We start from the raw sequence: 22,423 nt of genomic DNA on the forward strand, positions 1-22,423 counted from the left end.
GGCATTTCAGTCAATTTTTTATTTGAAACAAATTTATCGTGAATAGATACGCGTATTTCGCCTTATTAAAGCGTCGTTCGTGAAAACTGAACTTTATAACAAACCGAGAATCGAAAAGTGTTATCGCTGTCTCGTTTTCCGAAGGCCTTTAGCAAGTAAAATACGCGGTTCATGCTCCATATGTATGTTGAATAGTCGATATTTCGAATAAACGTTCCGAGACTTGAACTATACGTGAAAAAATATTCTCATTGGATTGTGCAGCAGTAACGCGGAGATAGAAGTGGCGTATAGTATCCTAAAATAATTAAATCACTCTATTTACAAACTGATATTAAGAATATTCCTTCAAGCTTATTCTCATTCTGTTTTTTTTTGTAATAGTTTTTAAATATCATTTTTCGTGATTAAAAAGAAACTAAACGTTATTTTACTTTCACTTTTTTTTTATTTATAAGTCATCGTTTCATACAGGATGATGTTCTTAACTTTTGACAAACTTACAAGTTATGAACATTCATTCAGTATATACTTATACATAGCATTTTTCCATACATACTCAACTTTAAATGACTCTTAAATAGTCTCTCATTGTTATAATAAGTTAAAGATAGATTTGGTTACTATGTACTGTAACATAGAGAAATATATTCTCTTAGATGTTCTCTGAACGATACACACGAACTGTATGTGTATAGATAGTCAAGTTTTTGTAGAGTATAAAATGTAACACTGCAATATACAGGTCTGTAGTAGATCGCATTCAATGAACATTATTCATTATTGAAACTATCGGCAACTTACTCTTTAAATGCAAGAATTTTAAACTTAAAGCAAACTTCATTACAAATGGCACACAGGTATACAATACAGAGCTGGTAATTTATTTAAAAGATGCATGGCATAATCGCTCATTATGCCATAATAACTTAAAAATCATAAGAAACTTGCATTTTTAACAGCTAAAATTAACGTTGTACTTATTATTTCAATTATAAGCGCGATTACAGCTACATTAATTCATAAATAAACTGGTTTAAAAAATCATACTTCTGAGAATCTTTGCGCTCCGTTAATACAAATAAATTTCCAACTCTGATCAAATAAGCTTGGTTATGAGCAAATTGTAAAATCTGGAGTTTGGCATTTGTATAATATCATATTATCTATCATACAGCTCTAGCAGATACTTCTATTAGCTAAATAATTCACAAATTATTCATTTTCTACATATACAAACGACGTCGAGAATAAAATATTAAAATGATTCTTCGGCAATGCTAGTAGACACAAAGATCTCAAAGTAAAGTATGGCATTTATCTTCATCAAATGTCGATTCATACTTAATAGTAAATTACTGTATGCTAATCGTATTTGTTCATATGTACACATATTAATAATAATATAAAGAAAATCACAATATCAAACGTTTGGCCAACAAAAATAATTCGAAATACAAGCGCTTATTCAGGAATTTCAAAAGCTTGAAAATGCATACGAAAAATTCACTTTCATCATTATCCAGCAGTTACTCAAAACGATCGAATCATGAATACAAAACTTAAAAAACGTCACTTAACTACAAAAAAACGGAATCAGCGATAAAAAATTACTGTATGTCGTTTTGTAATATCACATGTAAAAATTTAATCTTTACATACGAATTTATACAACCGTATAACAAAAAAAAAAAAAAAAAAACATAATAGCTTCAGTAAAGAAGCTCGTGTAAAAAAAGTCTCTTAATACTTTTCCTGAGTAATTTGTCTCTTCCGCTATAGCGAAACTACAGTTCACTTCGCACATCTTTCCAAAAAAGGAAAAAATATATTTTTTACATATATAATTTAGAATGCCAACGACTATGAGCGCATCAACGCCCCTTATTATGTTTTGTCTTTCTTTGTGCGATCTGGTCTCGATTCCTCTTCACTTTTCTCTTCGCCTTCATCTTCTTCCTCATCGTCGTCGTCGTCCTCTTCTTCCTCCTCCTCCTCTTCCTCGTTGTTGTGCTTGGAATCATCGTCGGTGAGCTGTATACTGTCGCAATTCGTCTGATCTTCAGGATCGTCGGTGATATCTTGTTCTTGCTCGAGGAAATCCGTTGGCACAAATTCCATCTGATCTTCGGAATATTGGTTCGAGTCGTCGTTGTGGTCTGGAATAAAAGTGAATAAAATTTAGTTCACCTGTGCTAAAAATAGCGATAATTTATTGATTTTAACATACCTAATTCGTCGGCGAGTTCTATGTCCCCGCCAGGATCGTCGTCTTCATGCAGGCCAATGATACTCTCAAATTGTTGGGTATTCGAGCTGCTGTCCTCTTCATCCCGATGCTCATCGGCGTATATGCCTCCACCGGGACTCAGAGGTATGTCCAGCGGCTCGACTTTTACCATTGGTGACGACTGGCCTTTGCTTTGAGGTGACACCGGGCGTTGTAAACGAATCTTGGTAAACGGACGAGCTTCTGGTACCTCCGAGGGTATAGGGCGACGCTTTATGCCGCGCTTGGGGCTGGCGACGTTGGGTGCCGGAGTTGAGGTAGTAGCTGTAGTGCTGCTAGGTGTGTTGTTGCTAGTCGAAGTCGATGGCTTGTTGTCTTTGGTTTCGTTAGCGACGCGGGTAATTATTTGCTGAGGAACTATTTTTCTGGTTTGTGGGATCAATAGTGGTGGTTTTGGATGCTGGAAAAAAAAAACGAACAAAGTTGCAATCATCTCAAATCTTTAGAAGACTAAATGTAATGCCGATCTTTCTGAAGTGCTTTCGGAGTAATTACCTGAGAACCACTTGGACCAGCCAAACCCTTGACCTGCAGAGCTTCGGCAGCGTTGAGCAGCTGCGGCAGCTTATCGTGGGTCACGTTGACCTCGCCCCGGTACATGAACTTGACCAGGGCTTCAACTTCCCAGAATTTCAGATCCTTCATAAGGATGATCGGATGCTGGCAGGGATTTTCACGTAGCAACTGAGCCAGATAGTCACTGCACGAGGAAAGGATCATCTTGTGGCACTTGAGAGAGCGACCCTCGCAGGCAAGAGTAACGTCCACGAACTGCTCGTTGTCCAGCAGGGACGGGAAGCTATGCTGCATGTTGCTGTGGTAACTGTTCCACCTTAGACAGACCTGGAGTGCAAAGGTTCACGTTAGCACGACTATATGATTTCACATTCAATTTAAAAACATAAAATAGCTAATCACCTCAGTAGGTGGCTGGTGTGCCGAGATGGACTGAGGTACTCCTGGTTGCCCCGGCTGCAAGTTCTGTCTCGCCTGCTGCATTTTTATGGCCGTCGGCGAGATCTGCTTCACTTTGAGTGGTATGGTCTTCAACACCAGTGTCTTCGTCGGTTGCTGCGAGGTCTGCTGCTGCTGAGTTTGTTGTGGACTCGATTGGGCGATCGGTGCAGGAGCGATCTGACGCATCTGACGCACCAAATTCTGCGTAGCTAGGCGCAGGGCCTTCGCGGCTTGCGGCTGGTCGTGCTCCCGCTTGCCGAACTCGCTCATCACTAAAAGTTCGCAAGAAATTGTTAAGTTAAGTAATAAAACTCCTAGTTATTATAGTAAAGTAAAATGAAGTCTTTCGCCCAAGTACAAACTCCGATCGTTTGGATCTTATGAGCTGTATCTAAATTAACGGGATTAATCAGTGTGAAGGCGCTTAAAGTTCCTGAATTACCGTGATATCTCCTGCCGATGAGCCGGCCGCCATGGTGCACCCTGAGGTGCCGATGGAGATTAGTGGTACCGCACTGTCTGGGATTAGCCCCACCTCTGACGACCACAGCTCCGCAGATCCTGCACTGGGCTCTCAGCGGATCGTTCGAGCAGAGATCGAAGTGTGCCCAGACAGCACTGGGGTTAGCCATGGCTCGAAGGCTCCTCGAGTGCGATCTCACCCTGGTCAGCATGGGATAGGTGCCGCGCGAGTGCGAGCTCGCCTGATGCTGCTGTGATTGCATCAGGTTCTCCTCCTCGTAGTAGCAGGAGTCGTCCTCGTCCTCAGGCTCTTGTTTCATGGTGAGGGTAGTCGCCGTCATCTTCTTCTCGTCCTCGTCGTTGTCGCTGGGGTTGTTGGTCGGTGTAGTGGTGTTGTGGGGCTTGGTTGGGGAGGTAGACGCGGTGTTGGATGAGTTGCCAAAGGCGATTTTGCCGTTTCGCATACAGGAGATCGTCTTGGCTGCGCGCTTCGAGTCCGTGGAGACCAGGTTCCGGTTGCCGCTTTTTAGAGACATGGCGCTAGCGGCGTTTCGTTCTTCGAATTCTGCGTGATTTTTTAATTTTTTTATAGCGTTCAGCTTTTGATCGTTTTAAACAGATTTTAAGGTTTGAATTCGGATATTTTTTTACCTTCAATTTACTAAGCCTCTACTCATAGCCGAACTCTAAACCATTCGCTTTGGCGTGATTTCGAGAGCTTTGACATGGATGAGAACGTCTAAAAGGAGAAAAGGTTACGTGGTTAATTCAGAGAAACGGACGATCGAATGCAAAGTAACCAATTTAACCAGTGGCCAAATGAAATTTCCGATTTTTAACTAAAAAAAGAGCAGTGATGAACTGCCACCGATCCAGCGCACCAGTAAAAACGGTCACCTTTGCGTGCTCAAAATTCTTAAAAAAAAAAACACATCGCGGTTAAAAAAGTAAAAAACATTTCGAGCGCGACGCCAGAATCGCGACGACTCGCGCGTTGCGCTCCGAAATCGTCCGAACGCGCCGCGAGGCAACGCGGCTTATCGGCTTCCGCCGGCCGATCTTTTCAGAAAGCTCGTCGAGCGCGACGTTGCCGGTCTCTCTCTCCCGCTATACTTCTGCCCGCCCATACGCACACACGCGCGCACACACGCACACATGCACACATGTATCTATCGCTCGCAGCACGGCTGCCGCGAGTTCTATAAAAAGCAACGACGACCATCGCGATAATTTCCCCAGGTTTGGCCCCGCGTGCCTCGGCGAAATTCACACGCTCTCGAGTGCGAGGGACTGTGTGCGCGTGTACGTACGTGAGATGCGAGACCGAGAGGATCAGACGCTCACGCTGTGGATGAATGAATGGGATTGCGATCGAACGATGATGTCGTCGTCGCTGCGCGTGTGGCCTTGCCGATTTCGTGAACGTATCGGTTTTTATATTTCCTCGACGCGGCGCTTTGACGATCGGAGCTGTCCCGGCGTGTGAATCTCATCTCAGATTCCACGCTAAAAATATAATTGCTTCCGTTGTATGCAGATTTCGAAGGCACCGAAAATACGTGACGGTCGATACATCGGTATTCGGTCGTCCTTACGTAACGATCGCTTCTCGAGAACTCGAAAATAGGCGCCGTACAGAGCGGCAAAAAATACACACGAAAGAGAGAAAAATTCCCGAGGTATAGTACACACAGTATTGTTTATCGTAACCCCGCCATATCCATTTCCGCAATTAGACAGATAACTCCAACACTATCGCGGCCGAGTCGAGCGACTATTAAAGTTTTCCGCAAAGTAGTCGCTCTGAAAAACTCGAATCTCTCACGCGAGTCCCAAAAATACAACGCAAGCTTCTTAATTTGCCGAATCGGAGCAACGAGCTTTATTTGCTCGCTGATGCCGCTGTGGCCAAGTATATCGTTATAACGATCGGGTCGGAGATTTCTTTAAAAAAAGCGCGGAAAGAAGAAAAACAAAAAAGTTCGCGCACACTTGTGGACCGATACGGCCAAAAATAACCTCAAATATAAAAGAACCAACGAATTTCGCGCATATGCAACCGTTGGAGCGTCGTCGAGACACGCAGTGTTACACAGGCCTTATAAACTCCATCGAAAACAAACATAAACAGTGTACCCCTCCGACGAAAATAACCTCTGTTCGGCGATATAGAGGCTAGAGTCCGAATAATAAAAAGGAGAAATACCGCGTGAAAAGGTGCCCGAAAGGTCGCGCGCGACGTTAATTAGCGACACAACAAGTACACACGCGCGTGAACGATTGCGAGAGCGAGAGGAAAAACAATATACACACAAGCCGATCCTATATTATACATTACAAATTTTCGCGGACGTTATCGTTATGACCCACTTCCTCGGCACTGCACGAGTTTTCCGCGCACAACTTTTCCACGTAGCAACGTAGCACGTAAAAATCTCAACACCTCGTCGGGCGACAACAACGAGTCCGGAGCAACCCTGCGCAGACTCCAGCAGCCATTATATTTATATCCCGTCCTGCCATATTATGTATATGTGTGTGTGTGTGTGTGCGTGTGTGTGTGTATATATATATATATATATATATATATATATATATATATACACAGGGCGAAAAAGTGCGTTTGCGCATCTGCCAGCCCGAGTCGCATCACACATATAACGCCGTGCTCGAATAATCGTTATCGGCAAAGCGAACGAACGCGCGCGCGACGATGTCCCCTTACCGCGCGCGCGTTTACGCCACTTTTATCCGAGAGAGCTTATCAGCGGGGCCTGTGTGCGTTGTATTATTATATATCGGTGTACATGCGAGTGTATCAGCGGCGCAGCCGGCAGCAGAAAGACGGATGACACACTCTCACTGCGGCCTGTTAGCTATACACGCAAATATCAAGCGTATGTACCTCCAGTTCGCGCAGCCGGCGCTTTGCACTCACGTACTTGTTCCACTCGGTGGAAGACACTCGCGCACTGGGATCCTTGGTGTGTGTGTGTGTGTGTGTGTGTGCCGCGATGCACCTGCGGCCAGCAGCCGGGACTGTCGCACTGGGAAAAAACTGGGCGCGATTTTCGCGGAAAAAAAAGAGCGAGTGTCCATAAAACACGCGCGCGCGCGCGTCTCTTTCGCGTGTGTATCGACCGATCTCCGAGCGCGCATAGGCTCTCTCCCTCCCTCGACTCGTATGTATATAACACACACGCGGAAGACTTCTCTGCCCCTATGTCTGCTGTGTATACGCGTGCCCCCTCTCTCTCCCTTCTCTCTCAAATAACCCACACAGCCAGAGCGAGAGCAGTAGACGCGCCGTCGGTGTCTCCTACTCCGCCGTCTCCGCCGCTCGGTCCGGGAAATCGAGAACCGTTGCGCGAGTGAGAGAGTGGAGCGTTCGAGGGTGCGATCGATTTTCCACCAGGTGTTCCTTCCTCTGCCGCACTTCCCCGACTCTCTCTCTCTCTCTTCTCTCGCGCGGTCCTCGCGTTTGCGCGCCGGCGGCTATCTATATCCGTCCCTCCAGATTTACCCACGGGCTCTCTCTATCTCTCTCTGTGATGCTGATGCTCGTCGTCTCGTTCGCGCGCGCGCTCGGGAATGGACGATGATGATGCGCGTATGTATGCGAGCGAGTAAGAGAGAGAGAGAGAAGGACACGACCGGTAGTAGTTTGTGTATATTGCAGTTGTGTGCCTCTACGCGCGATCAGAGCGGAACTCGACAATCTAACCGGTCCGCCAGCGCCGAGCGACCCTGCGTATACCTATAGCGTCTATTGCCGAAACTAGCCGCGCCGATCTATAGGTGTCTGCTATACGCTATACTACTCTCTCGGTGTGCCTCTCCTCTGGAGCGCCCGCTTTTTTTGCCCGCCTCGCTCGCGCGCGCGCGGTCGAACAAAAGAGACGACGTGCTCTGAGACCTCTCGCTTTATATACTTCCTTTATATATGTATATATACACTCGCGCCGAACTGCCTCGTGCGTTCGTTTTTCATACTCGCGCAACGCCTCTGTCTCTCGCTTGTACCTCGTGTGCGGTGTCGGTTTTAACGATTTTTCCGCGCCGCGAGGCGAAAAATCGGCTGACGGAAGACGATCGAGCACCGCGATCCGTAGGCGATAACGTGAGTCAGCCGGCGTCGATATTTACTTTTCGATATTGAGCGCTGCAGTCCACTTGAGAGAGGAAAATCGGCTGGGCACAGTCAGCTTCCTATGCGACGATCGATCGATGTAGACAGGCTGTAGCGGCGAAAGCGTGGAGTAGAAAACTACGGCACTGCGCGTCTGCTGGGAGCTCGATGCGAAAGAATACCGCGCGAGGAAAGAGCGATTTCTTCCCCCAAGCCGAACCCGGCCACGACTAAAATCGAAATCGGTGGCGGCCGAGCCGCAAGCAGCAACGACGAAGCGAGCGCCGAGCGAAGCGCGCATGTGCGCCAGAGGCTCGAGCCGCCCGCCGGTCGGCTGCTGCTGCTGCTCTAGTATATTGTATACGCTGCCGCTGGGTTCTCTCTCCTTCTCTCTGCTCTCTCTCTCTCTCTCTCTCTCTCTCTCTCTCTCTCTCTCTCTCTCTCTCTCTCTCTCTCTCTCTCTCTCTCTCTCTCTCTCTCTCTCTCTCTCTCTCTCTCTCTCTCTCTCTCTCTCCCGCTCTGCGATATGTACGTCGACGATGCGCACATGCCACTTGCATGAGGCCAGCCGAGAGCGACGGATGGCGAGAAATAAGAGTTGGGATTACTTGCTTGTATACTGCTTGGGGTTGGAGGGAGTGATCGTTGCCTTTGGTTTTCTTATTTACGACGATTTTTCGTGCGAGACTTTTTTCGGCAGGAGATCGCGGTGTATAGGTAGGTTTTGTCTATACTATCTTTCGGACTGTGCAAATACGCGCGCGCGCGGCGAGTGAATCACAATCGGCTGTCTCGTTTAAACTGAATTTTCAGAATTTAAAATTTTTCGAACAAACTCATGGTAAAAATTTGCTCTATCTTCCATCGGAACGTTATATTATTTTATGTATGTACGTAAAAATTCACGTTCCGCTGAAACGCAGTTTTCTTCCATTCATCCTCTTTTTTTGACCAGATCCCCTTTGTCCTACTCCTTCCCGCTGACTCTCTCTCTCTCTCTCTCTCTCTCTCTCTCGTCCCACATATAGGTGTGCTCCCAACATACATACATACACACGCATCCTTTTTACCCTCACGTCGACGGCGCACGCCATGCTCCTCGGCCCTCGCCGTTATTCCTTCCTATTCTCTCGCGATTTCACAAGTGTGTGCTCTCTCTCTCTCTCTCTCTCTCTCTCTCTCTCTCTCTCCCTCTCTCTCTGTCCCTCGTGTGTGTGTGTGTGTGTGTGTGAGTGTCGCTTCCTGCACGCATATTTTGGCTCCATTATGCTCCTCTGCTCTCTTTCTCGTTCTTCCATTATAAAAACGCTTTATGCGCGCGGAATCGCTCCCTGTGTTTTGTTACGTGTGTTACACGACGGCCTTTGGTCTCTCGCTCTCTGACTTGTATGGCCCTCGCATGCTGCATGCACCGCGCATCTCGACGGATCTTTTTTGTCGGCCAGATGTCTTCTGGAGAGTTTCTCTTCGAGTCTGTAAGTCGCGACGTCGATTTCATTTCGTCGATAAAAAAAAATTCGTCAACTTTACTTTTATACTATTAAGTACACGTGAAAATAAATTAGCCTCGAGTGTCTGACGCAAACGGTAACACTGTTTACGTGCGATTGTACAATATCTTGATGTTGAGGAGCCTGCCTTGTATTTATTTCAGTGTCAGTAAAACATTTTTTGATAACGCGCGAGTATACACTTCGATTATGCCACGCGATTACCGAATTTCCTTCGATAACGGCGAATGCCGCAGACAATGTACGGAATCTTAAATGTGCGTTGTATGGTAAAATCACTCGCCTCGTTTTCAAGATAAAAATACAAGCAACGCATTCGATCCTCAAAAAATCGAGTCCACAACGGCGAGTCTATATCAAAAGCATCCCCCCACCAGCACGGCGCGGATATTGCGTCTTACGTTATATATACATGTATACTATATACACCACACGGTCTACTCGGCATCACCCTACATTCACCCCTCGCACCCCCCGAGAGAGCGAGAGCAACCCCGGCGGCCGGATCGCGCACCCTCCTCCTCCGGTTCTCCTTTATCTCGTATAGGTATACACACGCGACTAAGCCACACATACACACGCACATGCCGAGGTCGAAAGAAAAGCAGCTTATACACATAAGTGTACACACACACACACTCACACACACATATATATATATATATATATATATATATATATATATATATATATCTATATCTATATGGGGAGGCTCGCTCGATCGACGTACTGGCCGAGCGCGCGGCCCCATCGATCGGCCCGGCAGCTGCCGGCGCAGGCGCCTGATGCGGCATTGTGCGTGCGCGCGAGAGGGATCGGTTGCCGCGTTCGCGCGCACGGCCCGTTTTATTATATATGTGAGTGCTGGCTAGACTGTATATACATGTACACGTGTGGCTGCTTGCGATGAGAGCCCGATGGCGGCGGAGAACCGTCGAGGACGGTTGGGACAATGTGCGGAGCGGAGCCTTTGTGTGCATGCGTGGTATTTCCGATTTCCGATCGAGATATGGCACGATTTTTTTGGGGGGCGGTGTGTATGAGTGGACGGATGAGTCTTCTTTAGGTTCGGAGGCTCGTTGAGCTTTTTTTTTAATGATCGAATGAATAATATCGAATATTTTTAATATGATGCAATCATTATACTAGGGTTCGGTGGTTTGTATGGCTAGCGAATTAGAGAGCTAAATGTGTCCGAGAGCTGGTCAGCCAGGCGATAGTGATGACATACATTTCTCTAAAATATTATAACATCGCATGGTAAAGTATTGATTGTACCTTAAATAATGTGCTTAATAAATCAGTACTGAGCGATTTTTAGCACTTTCTAATATCAACGTATTAAAATTAAATATTTTCAGCATGCATTTTATTTTTATGCATTGTATTCTGTAAATACCTTTTAGATAATAAATAATCCTAATGCTAATTAAATCACTATGGGCATAAAAAGACTTCATTTTACTTACAATTATACTAAATCAATTAATTATTAAAGTTTCAACATTGAGACAAATCATTTCAATATAATGTTGATAGAAAAACTTACCAATTGTTAAGTCGTTAACTATTGTTTTGGTATACTTTGGAGTGTTTGTCGAAGGTTTATTGACTGGCGGGGTAATAAGCGTTCCATCTGAAATTTGCGCATTTGTATTATTATAAAATACTATATCATAGAATAATTAATTGATCTTGAACAATTAGTTAATTTACAAGTCTTAACCTGGGTTAAAAAACTGCGAAAGCGGCTCTCCGAAAGCCTTGCACTTTTGCCTGGCTACCTCGGCAGCTGCATAATCAGGATGATGACTGTGGCACATTCTGACGTAAGGCTTTTTGCATTCGCGATTTGTAATGAGACTGCCGCGGCACTGGTGCGATCGCAAGACGCATCGCCAGCGGATACTGTTTGGCTGTCTCTTGTGCAAAGTATACATATAGCCCTTGTGTATTAATTTCGGACCGCCCTTGTTTGATATTACTATCTGCGAAAGAAAATATGAATGAGGAACCTTGAATATATTTTTCGGACGCTTGCGTTAAGCTTTAATTGTGTAAATTTTTTGAACTGAAGCTGTACAAATATATTCATTGGAGAAGCTTAATTCCTGTTCAACTTAATGATAATCGCAATTATAACGGAGCTAAGAAAGTGGGTATCAGATTTGCGAAGCAAAAGGAAATTATGGGTTTTCATAAACTAATACAGTAAAACATTAAAATTATGAAAAAAGTTCTAAAAACAGTAACAATTTAAAAATACCGAAAAAACCTTATGCAGATTTTTGCAAAGAACTACTTTTTGTTTATTGCAAATTACACCTACCTCTGGATCATCAATCATTCGTGGTACCATAGGTGGCGCGTGTGTCGGTACGTCGTCAAAAATTTCTGTTTTTATATCTACAGGTGTTATAATATGTTCTACATCATCGTCCGTAGGGTAATATGATCTCGACGTTTTTATGGATTTCCTTGCCGTCGACATCTTGTTATCTGCATTCAAATTAAATAGATAATCAAAAACAATATTTATTGTCTCCGTATATTAAATGACTATTTCGTGTTTCGCGCCAAATCAGACTTTACGCGCACGAGTTTAAAAATAATGTTCGATCACGCGCGTACGATTGTCAACCTCGCTTAATTCGCGATCAGATCTACTTACTAATTTATATTTTATGAATAAAAAATTCATTTTTTGAAATAGACATACTTGCAAATTTTCAATTACACAAGACTATAATAGATTTATCAAAAATTAGTGCCATTTTAATATAATATGACAATTGATCATGTTAGCCCTAATCATAAAGCAAGAAAGAATAAATAATGAAGGAAACTTGGATATTGCAGATGCAAAATCAAAAGAAAGCCCTCGAGAGACTATAACCGTACTATACTACAGACCAAGCAGAAAAGGTCCTAAATTCTAATGGCTTGACCTGCAGTTTATTGCACTCTTCCGAGAAAAGCTTTACCGTTTTAATTCGAGATCCGAGAAGCGTCAGGACAGATGGCATTAACACAATATCCACTCAAGCTGCTATTTTTGTTATCCGACAATTAAAAAAATTAATTAATTTATAATTTTTCAACTTTATTTAAAAAAAAATATATCAGTAAGTTTTAATAATTTTCTAAAGAATCAAATATTCAAATCTCGTGGCAAATATACGTGCGTGAAAATTGCTGTCATGATGTGCAACGTAACGTGACCGGCAGTAATCCAATATAACCGACGCTTTCTTGTCCGCATAAAAATTTATCTCGTGTAGGTACATGCTTGTTCTATAAAAATCGTCACTTATCTCTTAATGCCCACAGATAACGCATTCATCAATTGCAAGCTATTTTAAAAATACTCCAATTCTTTAAACACAAAATCAAACGCATCAAAACGCAAGCAGTCTCTCAGCTCGACGCACACACCAGGCACACAACTCTAACGAACGACCTTGGCAACGTATTTACTTACGATTTTCAACCGATTCTCCTAATAACACACGAAAAAGGCCACGAAGACCTCTTACGGACACTCCTAGGTTCTTCCACTTCTAGAACAATCTGGGGATCCGTGCAACAGTTCGCGTGGGCTCCAACTGATGGCAAATGGCTTAAAATGGCCAAGTCGCAGCGGCGTCTGCAGCGCCACGGCGCATCCGGCACTGCGCACTACTGTTATGTACGCACACACATGCACGTACACTCTACTATACCTGTATAGTAGCCAAGGCAACGAGGAGCGCGTGTGACTGTTTTCCTTTCGCAGCACCGACAGAGCTGACGTTATGATGGCCCGGTTGTCGAGTAGCTGAGCGCAGCGATCGATAAATGGTACCCGGGCATTTCGGGTAACTTTATTATATTAGGCTTTATTATATCGAGCACGCTGCACTGCGCGTGTGCATTTTTTATGCGACTCTTTTTTTTGAGGACGATAATAGCCGTGGATTACTGTATGAATGGAATGAACTCGTGCAAGTGCGGTTTGAGGTGATATTTTTATGACGCAGTGGGCCGTTAATTGAACGTTGCGAGTGTGCGATAGTAATTGAATAAAGTCGTCGTATAGGTGTACGATCTATAAGTGGTGCCGTTGATTGGTGACACGGCTTTTTCATCTTTTGGCACCGAATTTTTTTATGTTTGTGAGGCCGTAATGGCTCGGCTCAGTGGGCGTGGTGGGCGTGTACTAAACATGAAATGTCACTTATACTAGTTATATAGAGAGTCACCTAATAACTGTTTGCATGTTCCTATTCTATTATGATAATTGGTGATTACCATAACTTAGATTCGATGCATGTGTACCTATACCTATAAATATTTATAATTCCTTATAATATAACTGAATAATACACGGTAAATTTCTTATCATACTTACTTTGCAATCCGCATTATGGCGCAGTACTAAATAGATATGTATTGTATATAAATAAAATTATTAATTATTAATCAAAGTAAAGCGTTAGGTCGAGGAGTGTGATGTAAAAACAAAAATAACAACAAATAAGATAAATTGTACAGAAATTGGCATTTAATATTAAACTACAAAATGTAAAACGCAAACAATAACATTACATAATAATAATAAACTCTTTTATGTATATTTAGAAAAAGGTTAATGCGACAAAAATCAGAATAGCTTTCTCATGTAACAAAATTTTCCTTAAAATTAAATAAAACGAAGTGTGTAGTATACCTGTAATAACAAATAAACGAATTCATCTCGTACTTGCACTGCTGGACAATACTAGCCTATCATAAGATTGAAGAAAAGAGGCGAATAATACTATACATTGTATAATAGTTTATTCCCGATGCGACCAAGAACTTATACACCGGTGTACATGCTTTCTCGCACGCGTCAAAATCACGCGAAGCTAAAACTCACGTGTATGGCTTCCGAAGCTGTGTGTGTCGGCAGATGTTTTCCGCGACTTTTTTTTACCGCGCTTTGGTGTGATTTTGTTCTATTGCAGCAGTGCGTCCGTCGTGAGGAGTTTTGTAAGTGAATGAGCCAGTTTATTTTCATCTTTTCTGTTCTCTTTTTTAATGCATCTCGTGTATAATCGTGTATACAGTATAATGTTGATAATTAAATTAATGATATCAAATATTATTTTGCTGTATGCATCATGTGTGACCGGGTAAGTTTTACAGGCGAGACTAGCTGGTGACCTTCGTAATAGCGCTAATACCGTTTCACTTTCTTTTATTGTTTCTCTTTCTCTCATCGCGCACGCTCACACACACACACGCGCGCGCGCGCGTATACGATCACCCATATATTCGCTTTATTTTCCAAAGTCTTTTAATGCAATAACTCATTTAAATCCTTGCGCGTATACCTATACTTTTATCTCGTTAATTACATTTTTCATCTATATTCTAACCCTCTCTCTCTTTCTCTATGTGTTCTTGGCAGCGTTGAACGACAAATCGTAAAGTATTTTTCGTAAAAGGGTCATACGTCAAGGAAAAGAGGTGCATAATTGGATGTGAGGTTAGAAACAGCCGACTACTACTCGTTTTAAATTAAAAACATGCACGTCTGACAAGATTCTCATTTCCCCTTTTGTTTCTCGTATATATTTTCCTATAATAATAATATAATTACAAATAATAAAAAAGCTGAAGGAAGAATAAAAATCGTAATCGAATGGTTTTGCGGCTTTTGTTCATCTTAAAGGCACATGCAACGAGTGGCACAAATTATACACATCACCAATTCCCTTCCTCTCTCTTTCTCTCTTTCTCTCTTTCGCTCAAAATCTCTCGCTCTTCTTCCTTTTTCTCTTTGCGAAATGCTGTGCAAGCCTTTTTTTAATAAAGTCAATTTTTTTGCTGTTTCCTTTTATTATCATAACTTTTCCTTATTGTTTAAACACACGCGGGTAAACGTAAACTACAAAATTTGCTCGCTTTAAGCTACTTGGCATCTATTCGTTTTATAATATAAAGAAGACGAATCTCTCTCTCTCTCTCTCTCTCTCTCTCTCTCTCTCTCTCACTCTCTCTCTCAATGTGTACGTGTCGAAAGGCCAAAAGTCTTTTTATTTTTGTTCATCGAATCGCAGGATATGGACTCAAGCCTGTGGTTTGCTTTTTCTTCCTTGTTTTCTTTTTTTTTAATATATTGTTCTCTCTTTCGCGTCTCGAAAGTGTATGGGAAATCGGTTTTTCTCCAGAGCAGACAATGGCTTCTCGGTCGTGCCTCTTTTTTTATGTAAATGCAGGAGAATAAGAGGCGCGCGGTTTTTCCCATCGATCGAGCATCGGAATAAAGCAACTTTGCGGAAGACCCGTGCGACGCAAAGCCTAAACTCTCATTGTTTATCATAAGTTAGTATTTGTTATTTTCTGTTTTCGTTTCACATACAGTCCAGTATAGGATAGGAAAAATCAACAAATATATATTAATAGATTTATCTAAAAAACGCACTCATACCGTTATTGCGAGTGTGTATATATTGAATTATAATTATAAATCGAAGGAAAACCATACTATATGCATATAATGTATAACGATAGAGTTTCAGTTTCGTTTGTTACACACTTCACTCGAGCATCTGGATTTGAAAACATCGGCGATTACAAACGAAATCACATATTTATACTTATTTACGTCGGAAGAGTAAATTGTATACTATAATGTATATTATACTCCGTATAATATATGTTATAATATATATTATACGGAGATAAATCATGCGATGGCCGAAGCAGTGATGTACGAACTCTCGCGCAAGCACAGCTGGGAAAAATCATGTATACTTGCATTTTTAGTCTGTAACCTTTATTCATATATACGTAATGGTTCACAATCAATAAATACACATACACATAAATAAAATTCCCTCTGCTCTCTCTCTCTCTCTCTCTCTCTCTCTCTTTCTTTCTTTCTCTCTTTCTCACTTATACTCTCGCATTTTTAAAATATATCGTAAAGGAAAAACTCTATACGACATCATAGAATAATTATATATGCTCGTACATAATTACAGTATGCTTTGTATAATACAAATAGGTATATGATCATCATCAATTGAAAAATAAAACGTGAATTTCGCACGAAAGTATACAAAGGTTCATCGTAAGATAAAAACGCCGTAATATATAATATATAACACAAGCCCTTTATCGTAATATATATATATATATATATATATATTATAATAATGATAATAATTTTTTTGTTCTCGCGCGTGATCGAAGCTTTTTACGTTTCCGTTTCTTTATTCGTATAATAATATTTTGCGAAGCTATAATGCACGAGCTTCGGCCCTCTCTCTCCCCCTCGTTACTCGGAAAACCGCGCGCACAATAATAATAATAATATCATTATATCATTATCGTCGCCAAGTCACATAATAATTATACGGAATACATACGTCGCGACGCACTCGAAAATCTTCTCTAAACTCTCTCCATCGCTCGTCTCGCGAAAACGAGCTGCTGCAGCGAGGCAAAGTCTTTTTTTCTTTCTTTATCCTTCACTTTTGTGTTCTCTTATTTTCGTTTTATTAATTTTCTGTCCTGGACCACGCACGTGCCACGCGGCGATGAAAACTGGAATGACGAACGCACTCGATCTCTCTTTCTGTCTTTCTAGTTAAGTTATCCGCCTGGTGAGTCGCCGGAGGAAAAACTAAATTACAGAGGCAGAGCTGGACGCGTCTAAATATTTTTCGTTTTGGCGAGCGTCGCCTTTTTCTTCAACTTATATAATTGCAGCCGAATAATAATGTTTTAAGACCCTTTCGTTTTTGCTCTACTTGACTCAGCGGTTCGTGTATAATTGTAGTCATAGTATAGAATAAATAGAATATAAATAGAACGAAACATGAAGCAACATGGATCTGTATAATAATAATAATAATAATATAAAGCCGGACACTTGTCACCTCGATACAAAAATCATCCTATATACAAACGTAGTCTATGATAAGCTTAACGCTATATGCGATATCAATAGTAATATATATAAATTATGAAATAATTGTACGCACACAACGTAGTATACGGTGAACTAAAAAATTATAAAAGAGATGCTAAATATATTCAACGACTTCATAATATCGCCGTAATTTGGCAGAGTTTTACGAATACATCTATTTGGACGCTCACGAAATATAATCAATATGACTGTGCAAAGGTGACAAAATCGTTTTAGCAGTCTCTCTCTATGCAATATAATATCCTTAGTCACTAGGAAATCTGAATATTTTGTACAAACTTGTTTATGGTCATTAGTTTTTCGTACGACTTTCAAACTTATAGAGTATAGTGCTACCATTATAATCTGCTGATGACGTTAAGTTATACAAGTCTTAAATAACTATTATTTACAAGCGCGAACAATATCATACTATATATATATATAGCATGTAATATAACCGAAGGAAATCATATATTATTGGCCGAAATATTTAGACGTGTCGATCCCTGGCTTTTTATCAGGCAGAAAACTCTCTTTCTCGCTCTCTCTCTCTCTCTCTCTCTCTCTCTCTCTCTCTCTCTCTCTCTCTCTCTCTCTCGCACTTTCACGCTCAAGTATAATCGAGCCAATTGTATGTCGTGTCTCAAGTATTGTGAGATTCTCGATGACATTCGTTTTATTTTTTAAATAACTCGCGAGTTAATAATCGGTGTCACTTTACTTTATATATTATTTACACAATTTTATCTAACCTTTCTAGTATTTTCTTTTTTTTTACTTCTCGCTTTACTTCTTTTTATACTTAAATCGTCATTTTTTCTTTATTCTTCAAATAATACGAGAGCGAGACTCCGCTGCGGTTTACATTTGTTGTTTTTTTTTTTCATATACTTATAATAAGATCAATCGCTGCAGCTTAGTACAATTACACAAAGAAATTTGTTTAGGGTATCGGGGGCGGGTATACGCGGACGGTCGCTCGAAGACGCGCACGATATCAACGTATGTAGTAACTATTATGCCGAGTTGCCAATGTCTTCAAAATTGATAAGCGATGAATGAACGATGAAGTGTATGTGTGTAATATGCATGCCTGGGTATACGCAATGAGGGTGACGTTCAATAACATTTCCGGCAATATAATAATAGCGTTCTGTAAGATACATAGAGGTATTTTGCGATGAAAATCAAACAACAATATTATTACAATATATACGTCTTCCTCACTCTCGGTCGAGGTATGCGATATAGCTTCTGCTTTTATTATTATTATTCCGCTTCCATCTCTTATACTTTGTTTAATAACTTTTGCTGCGCTAAACTTTTATGTTTATACTTTATTATTTTGTTACTTCCCGTGCGGTACACTCGCACCTGCAATTGTAAGCGCAGATCGAATTAATTACTCCGAGCGCCGTTTTGTTTAAAAGTGTGTGTTGCTGCGTATATTAGCTCGACTTAATACAACAATTGGCCGGTCGAAAAGTCACGTTAACTCGATCGCTGCCGCGTCGTCCACGTTAATAAAGTTCCATGTGTTAAGTCAATGAACTAGTATTAACGCCTTTATTAAATACTAATAATTACATCGACTGAAAGCGACAAACAAAAGTATCATAAGCCTGGTTTAGATCGAGAAAATTGTCCTAAAAATTTTTGCTCTAGACGCGTGTTGTGCTTCACGAGTTTGTTCGCCCTTTCATCTCAGAATTGAAGAAAATGGTCATGAACGACCGTCGCGAAAGGAGCTAACGTGGCTATTCAACATAGAGCTTGAATTATCTTCGTTCCAAAAGAACGACGAAAAAAGTATACAAGGAGATCGCGAGATCTCGTTGCAATTCCCAAAATCAACACCGTGTGTGTCACCCAGTTTTCGCATATTTTCTTTCAATAAATGTACATCTAAAAATTTAATCGATACACGCTCGTCTGCCTACACCGATGAGACACATCGGGCGTGACGCTGCGAAAAAACGCGATTTATCTACTACAGCGCGATAAGCCCTGGACAAAAAACTCTCTCTCTCTCATATAATAAACCTTCTCTTAAACATACTAAGCGCGCACGACAACGATCAAACAACCTCGATACTTTGTTATTATTATTTTTGTTCTACTATCTCTCTCTCTCTCTCTCTCTCTCTCTCTCTCTCTCTCTCTCTCTCTCTCTCTCTCTCGTTTTTTATTTTTATTTATCTTTACTAAATTGGACGTAGCAAAAAATATCCGTCTAGGTATCTTACGTCACGGCGTAAAAGTATAAGAAGAATGTCAGATACCGACAATACCCGAGGGAGCACGACGCTTTTTTATGAACCGTCGCGTCGTGCGTGCGCTTTATTAAATATGTTTTTATTATTTATCTCTTTCTCTCTCGCTCTTCCGCTCGCTCTCTTTACTTTTTATTATTATTATTATTTTTTGTTATCTCGTGTGTGATTGTTGATGCGTGTTTCACGCGGTCTTCATCGTCTCGCGCGTTTTACAAGCGTCATTATAAAAAATTGACCCGGTGCAACGTATGGTATTGTTGTATAAGTATATTTCACTGGTATGTATATCTCGTTATTAAACTTGTTCATCGACTTCGAGGAGAATGACGAGCGGGAATAAGTATATGCGCGTGTACGTGTTCTGCATGTTACAACGTGTCTCTTTTTTTGTTCGAATGCGTGGTGGCGCGGCGCGTTCACAAATGTGTGTCGGAAGCATAAAATCTGGCTTCTTTCTGAATTTATTATATAATATCAATAACTTTTTATAACTCGCTCTCTCTCTCTCTCTCTCTCTCTCTCTCCCTCTCTCTCTCTCTCACACACACACTTTCTCGCTCTCTTTCGCTCTCTCGCTCTCGGCTTCGTTCACACTCCTCTCGAAAATTTTCGTCGGCGCTTTAAAAACGAACGCTTATAATATCAGTTGCGCATCGCGCGCTAGTGCACGCGCGATACTCATATCCTCGTGTGTTTTTTTCTTTGTTTTGTTTACTTCTCATTATAATTCTTTGTTTATAACGTCGACACGCTACAAAAAATGCACTACGAAGCTTGTCGATTTTATTTTATATTATTTATCTTTTTGTTAAATCTGTTTAAGCATACTTCTTTTTTTGTCGTTTTTATTTATGTGTTTTTGGTACTGGAAGCTACTTGTTTTACCACACTCGGGGTAGTACGATTTTCTTATTTGTTATACTTTACTTTTTTTTTCATCAGCCGTTACCTTAAATAACTCGCGGCCTCATATAAGAATTCTCTTCCCCCGTGCGCGCGTGCTCTATTTATCATATACGGTTATTCCTTCGTTTATACTTCACTATTACACAGTAAGACGCTCCTTCGTCGTCCCGCGGTAAAAAGACCAAGATCCAATTCCATGATTATTTTTTTGTCGTTTTATATACTTTTTATTTTTTCCCTTCGCTCTGAATCGACTCTCGACTCGATCTACGTAAACGGCCGGCGCTGTGTAGCCGACATCCTCTCCATTGGCCTGCATTTGTTTATATACTGTTGTAAAGTAGTGTTGCGTGAGGGTCTCGTTTGTCGTATCGAAGTTCAGAGAGTCAACAGCGGTGGCACGGCTCAAGTCGCCATCAGAACGAACGTGAGCAAGAACTTGAGGTCAGGTATGGGTACAAAACCGCGTAAGCTGCTGCTGTGATGAGGTGCTGCTACCTGGAGGCGCATCTTCAGCTCTATCTTCCTAGCCGAGTTCAGTTGATTATTGTTAATAATAGTCTTCCGCTCGAAGTTATCGCTGCTGCTGTTGCTGATGTGGTTGCTGTTGTTAATTATGGTGGTGATCTTATGCGGCGCCTTGATCGGCCTCGCGCTACTGCTGAGTCGTCAAACAATCATGCGGCACATGCGCAGCACAAACGACAGGAGGGAGAACCAGGCCCCTCGGGCCCAGGTGCTATGCGACAGCAGGAGCCGCATTACGAGCAGCACCGTGCCCACCTGGACCGCTTTGTGCAGCCAGTACAATCTGAGCAAAGAAGATAAATAAAAAATTAGAAAGTATTTTTGAGGTTAGAAATGTAAGCGACCTATCAGGTATGAGGTGTTACCAACCTCGTGATGTGTGAGCGAGCTGCTGGCAGTGTCTCCGGGCTCTCCTTGAGTATGAACTGCCTGATACCAAGAATGTAGTTCTCGAGGTAGGCTGGCCAGTCGATTTGCTTGACGTCGAACATGAAAGTCTGCCGATCGTCAGCGCTGAGCTGCTGTCCCAACCGCTTGACGTTCTCGTCCTTGAAGTTCCACTGCTGCGTGCTGAAGTACTCGAGACACTTGGCGGCCTTGTGGAGCTTCGCCTGAACGCGCATCATGATGGGCTTGCTGCCGCGCAAATTGGCCAGAAGATCGAGGGCGTACGCCGGGACGATGTGCTGGAACGCGACGCAGATGCGGTTGAGCGACGCCGAGCTCCGGCATCGGCCGCCCGGATACCAGATCGCTCCGTTCGTCGGGTGCATGCGACTGTACTTGAAGGACAGGTCGACAAAGTGCTTCCAGGTAATGGGATTCTGCTGGCCGGTGCTGCAGTTGTATATGGTTATCTGATCCGTGCGGTGCGTCGCTGTTCGCCACGCCGCCACGATCATCAGGTTGATCACGATGTCCACTGGCACCAGGTCTGCGACCTTATCCTCGTGGCACAGCATCGTTCTGAGGGGAAGGAAATTGCTTGCCAGTAAGAATTATGTCGTGCTTTTAATTCTCTCGGCAACGATATGCATACCTGAAGAAACCTTTGCCAGCGGCGGCGATGATACCGGTCGGGCCGTTCCAGTTGTCGACCCAGCCGGCCACAGGCTCCCGGAAGGATGATAGTACGATGGACGGCCTGACGATGGCGACGGGCAGACTGCCGCACTCGGTCCGTAGCATACTCTCCGCCAGAGCTTTGGTAAAGGTGTAGGTGTTTGGCCGGTTGGCTATGAGCTTCGGCGTCAGCTCCTCCACGAGACTGTCGTCCATCCACGTGGTGCAGGAGATGATCTGCTCCGGATCGTGAGGAGCCGGGTAGATTATCTCCTCCACGTCGGTACGGTCGCAGTTGCAGTACGCTGTCGATACGTGGATCAGGGCCTGCATCGAGACAATCGAGTTATTTAT

General features: G+C 42.4%; 2 protein-coding genes across 9 annotated transcripts in view; both read right to left on the reverse strand.

Annotated features, from left to right (window-relative positions):
• Nucleotides 1-428: 428 nt before the first annotated feature.
• Nucleotides 429-13,032, reverse strand: LOC100678630 (protein jim lovell). Of its 4 annotated transcripts, XM_031921043.2 has the most exons (8): nucleotides 12,831-13,032; nucleotides 11,679-11,848; nucleotides 11,076-11,337; nucleotides 10,899-10,985; nucleotides 3,209-3,519; nucleotides 2,786-3,133; nucleotides 2,231-2,690; nucleotides 429-2,159 (listed from the first exon to the last, which is right to left on the reverse strand). In XM_031921043.2, exons 2-8 carry the CDS (start codon nucleotides 11,838-11,840, stop codon nucleotides 1,888-1,890), a joined length of 1,902 nt encoding a protein of 633 aa, XP_031776903.1. In that variant the 5' UTR covers nucleotides 11,841-11,848; nucleotides 12,831-13,032; the 3' UTR covers nucleotides 429-1,887. The 4 variants fall into 4 exon arrangements, with proteins under 4 accessions (XP_031776903.1, XP_031776900.1, XP_031776901.1 ...); XM_031921040.2 differs by lacking the exons at nucleotides 10,899-10,985; nucleotides 11,076-11,337; nucleotides 11,679-11,848; nucleotides 12,831-13,032 and adding exons at nucleotides 3,690-4,274; nucleotides 4,361-4,448; nucleotides 7,856-8,525; XM_031921041.2 differs by lacking the exons at nucleotides 10,899-10,985; nucleotides 11,076-11,337; nucleotides 11,679-11,848; nucleotides 12,831-13,032 and adding exons at nucleotides 3,690-4,274; nucleotides 4,361-4,448; nucleotides 6,615-6,921.
• Nucleotides 13,033-16,137: 3,105 nt separating this feature from the next.
• Nucleotides 16,138-22,423, reverse strand: part of LOC100117683 (putative fatty acyl-CoA reductase CG5065) — a 35,352-nt gene continuing 29,066 nt past the window's right edge. For all 5 annotated transcript variants that reach the window (XM_016990064.3, XM_016990062.3, XM_016990065.3 and 2 more), the window contains exons 4-6: nucleotides 22,047-22,396; nucleotides 21,377-21,973; nucleotides 16,138-21,290 (exon numbers count right to left, since the gene is read on the reverse strand). In XM_016990064.3, coding sequence (XP_016845553.1) covers nucleotides 21,149-21,290; nucleotides 21,377-21,973; nucleotides 22,047-22,396 — 1,089 coding nt within the window. In that variant the 3' untranslated portion in view covers nucleotides 16,138-21,148. The remainder of the gene's footprint in view (nucleotides 21,291-21,376; nucleotides 21,974-22,046; nucleotides 22,397-22,423) is intronic.

This window comes from Nasonia vitripennis, chromosome 1 (genome assembly GCF_009193385.2).
Source record: "Nasonia vitripennis strain AsymCx chromosome 1, Nvit_psr_1.1, whole genome shotgun sequence".
NCBI classification, from domain to species: domain Eukaryota; kingdom Metazoa; phylum Arthropoda; class Insecta; order Hymenoptera; family Pteromalidae; genus Nasonia; species Nasonia vitripennis.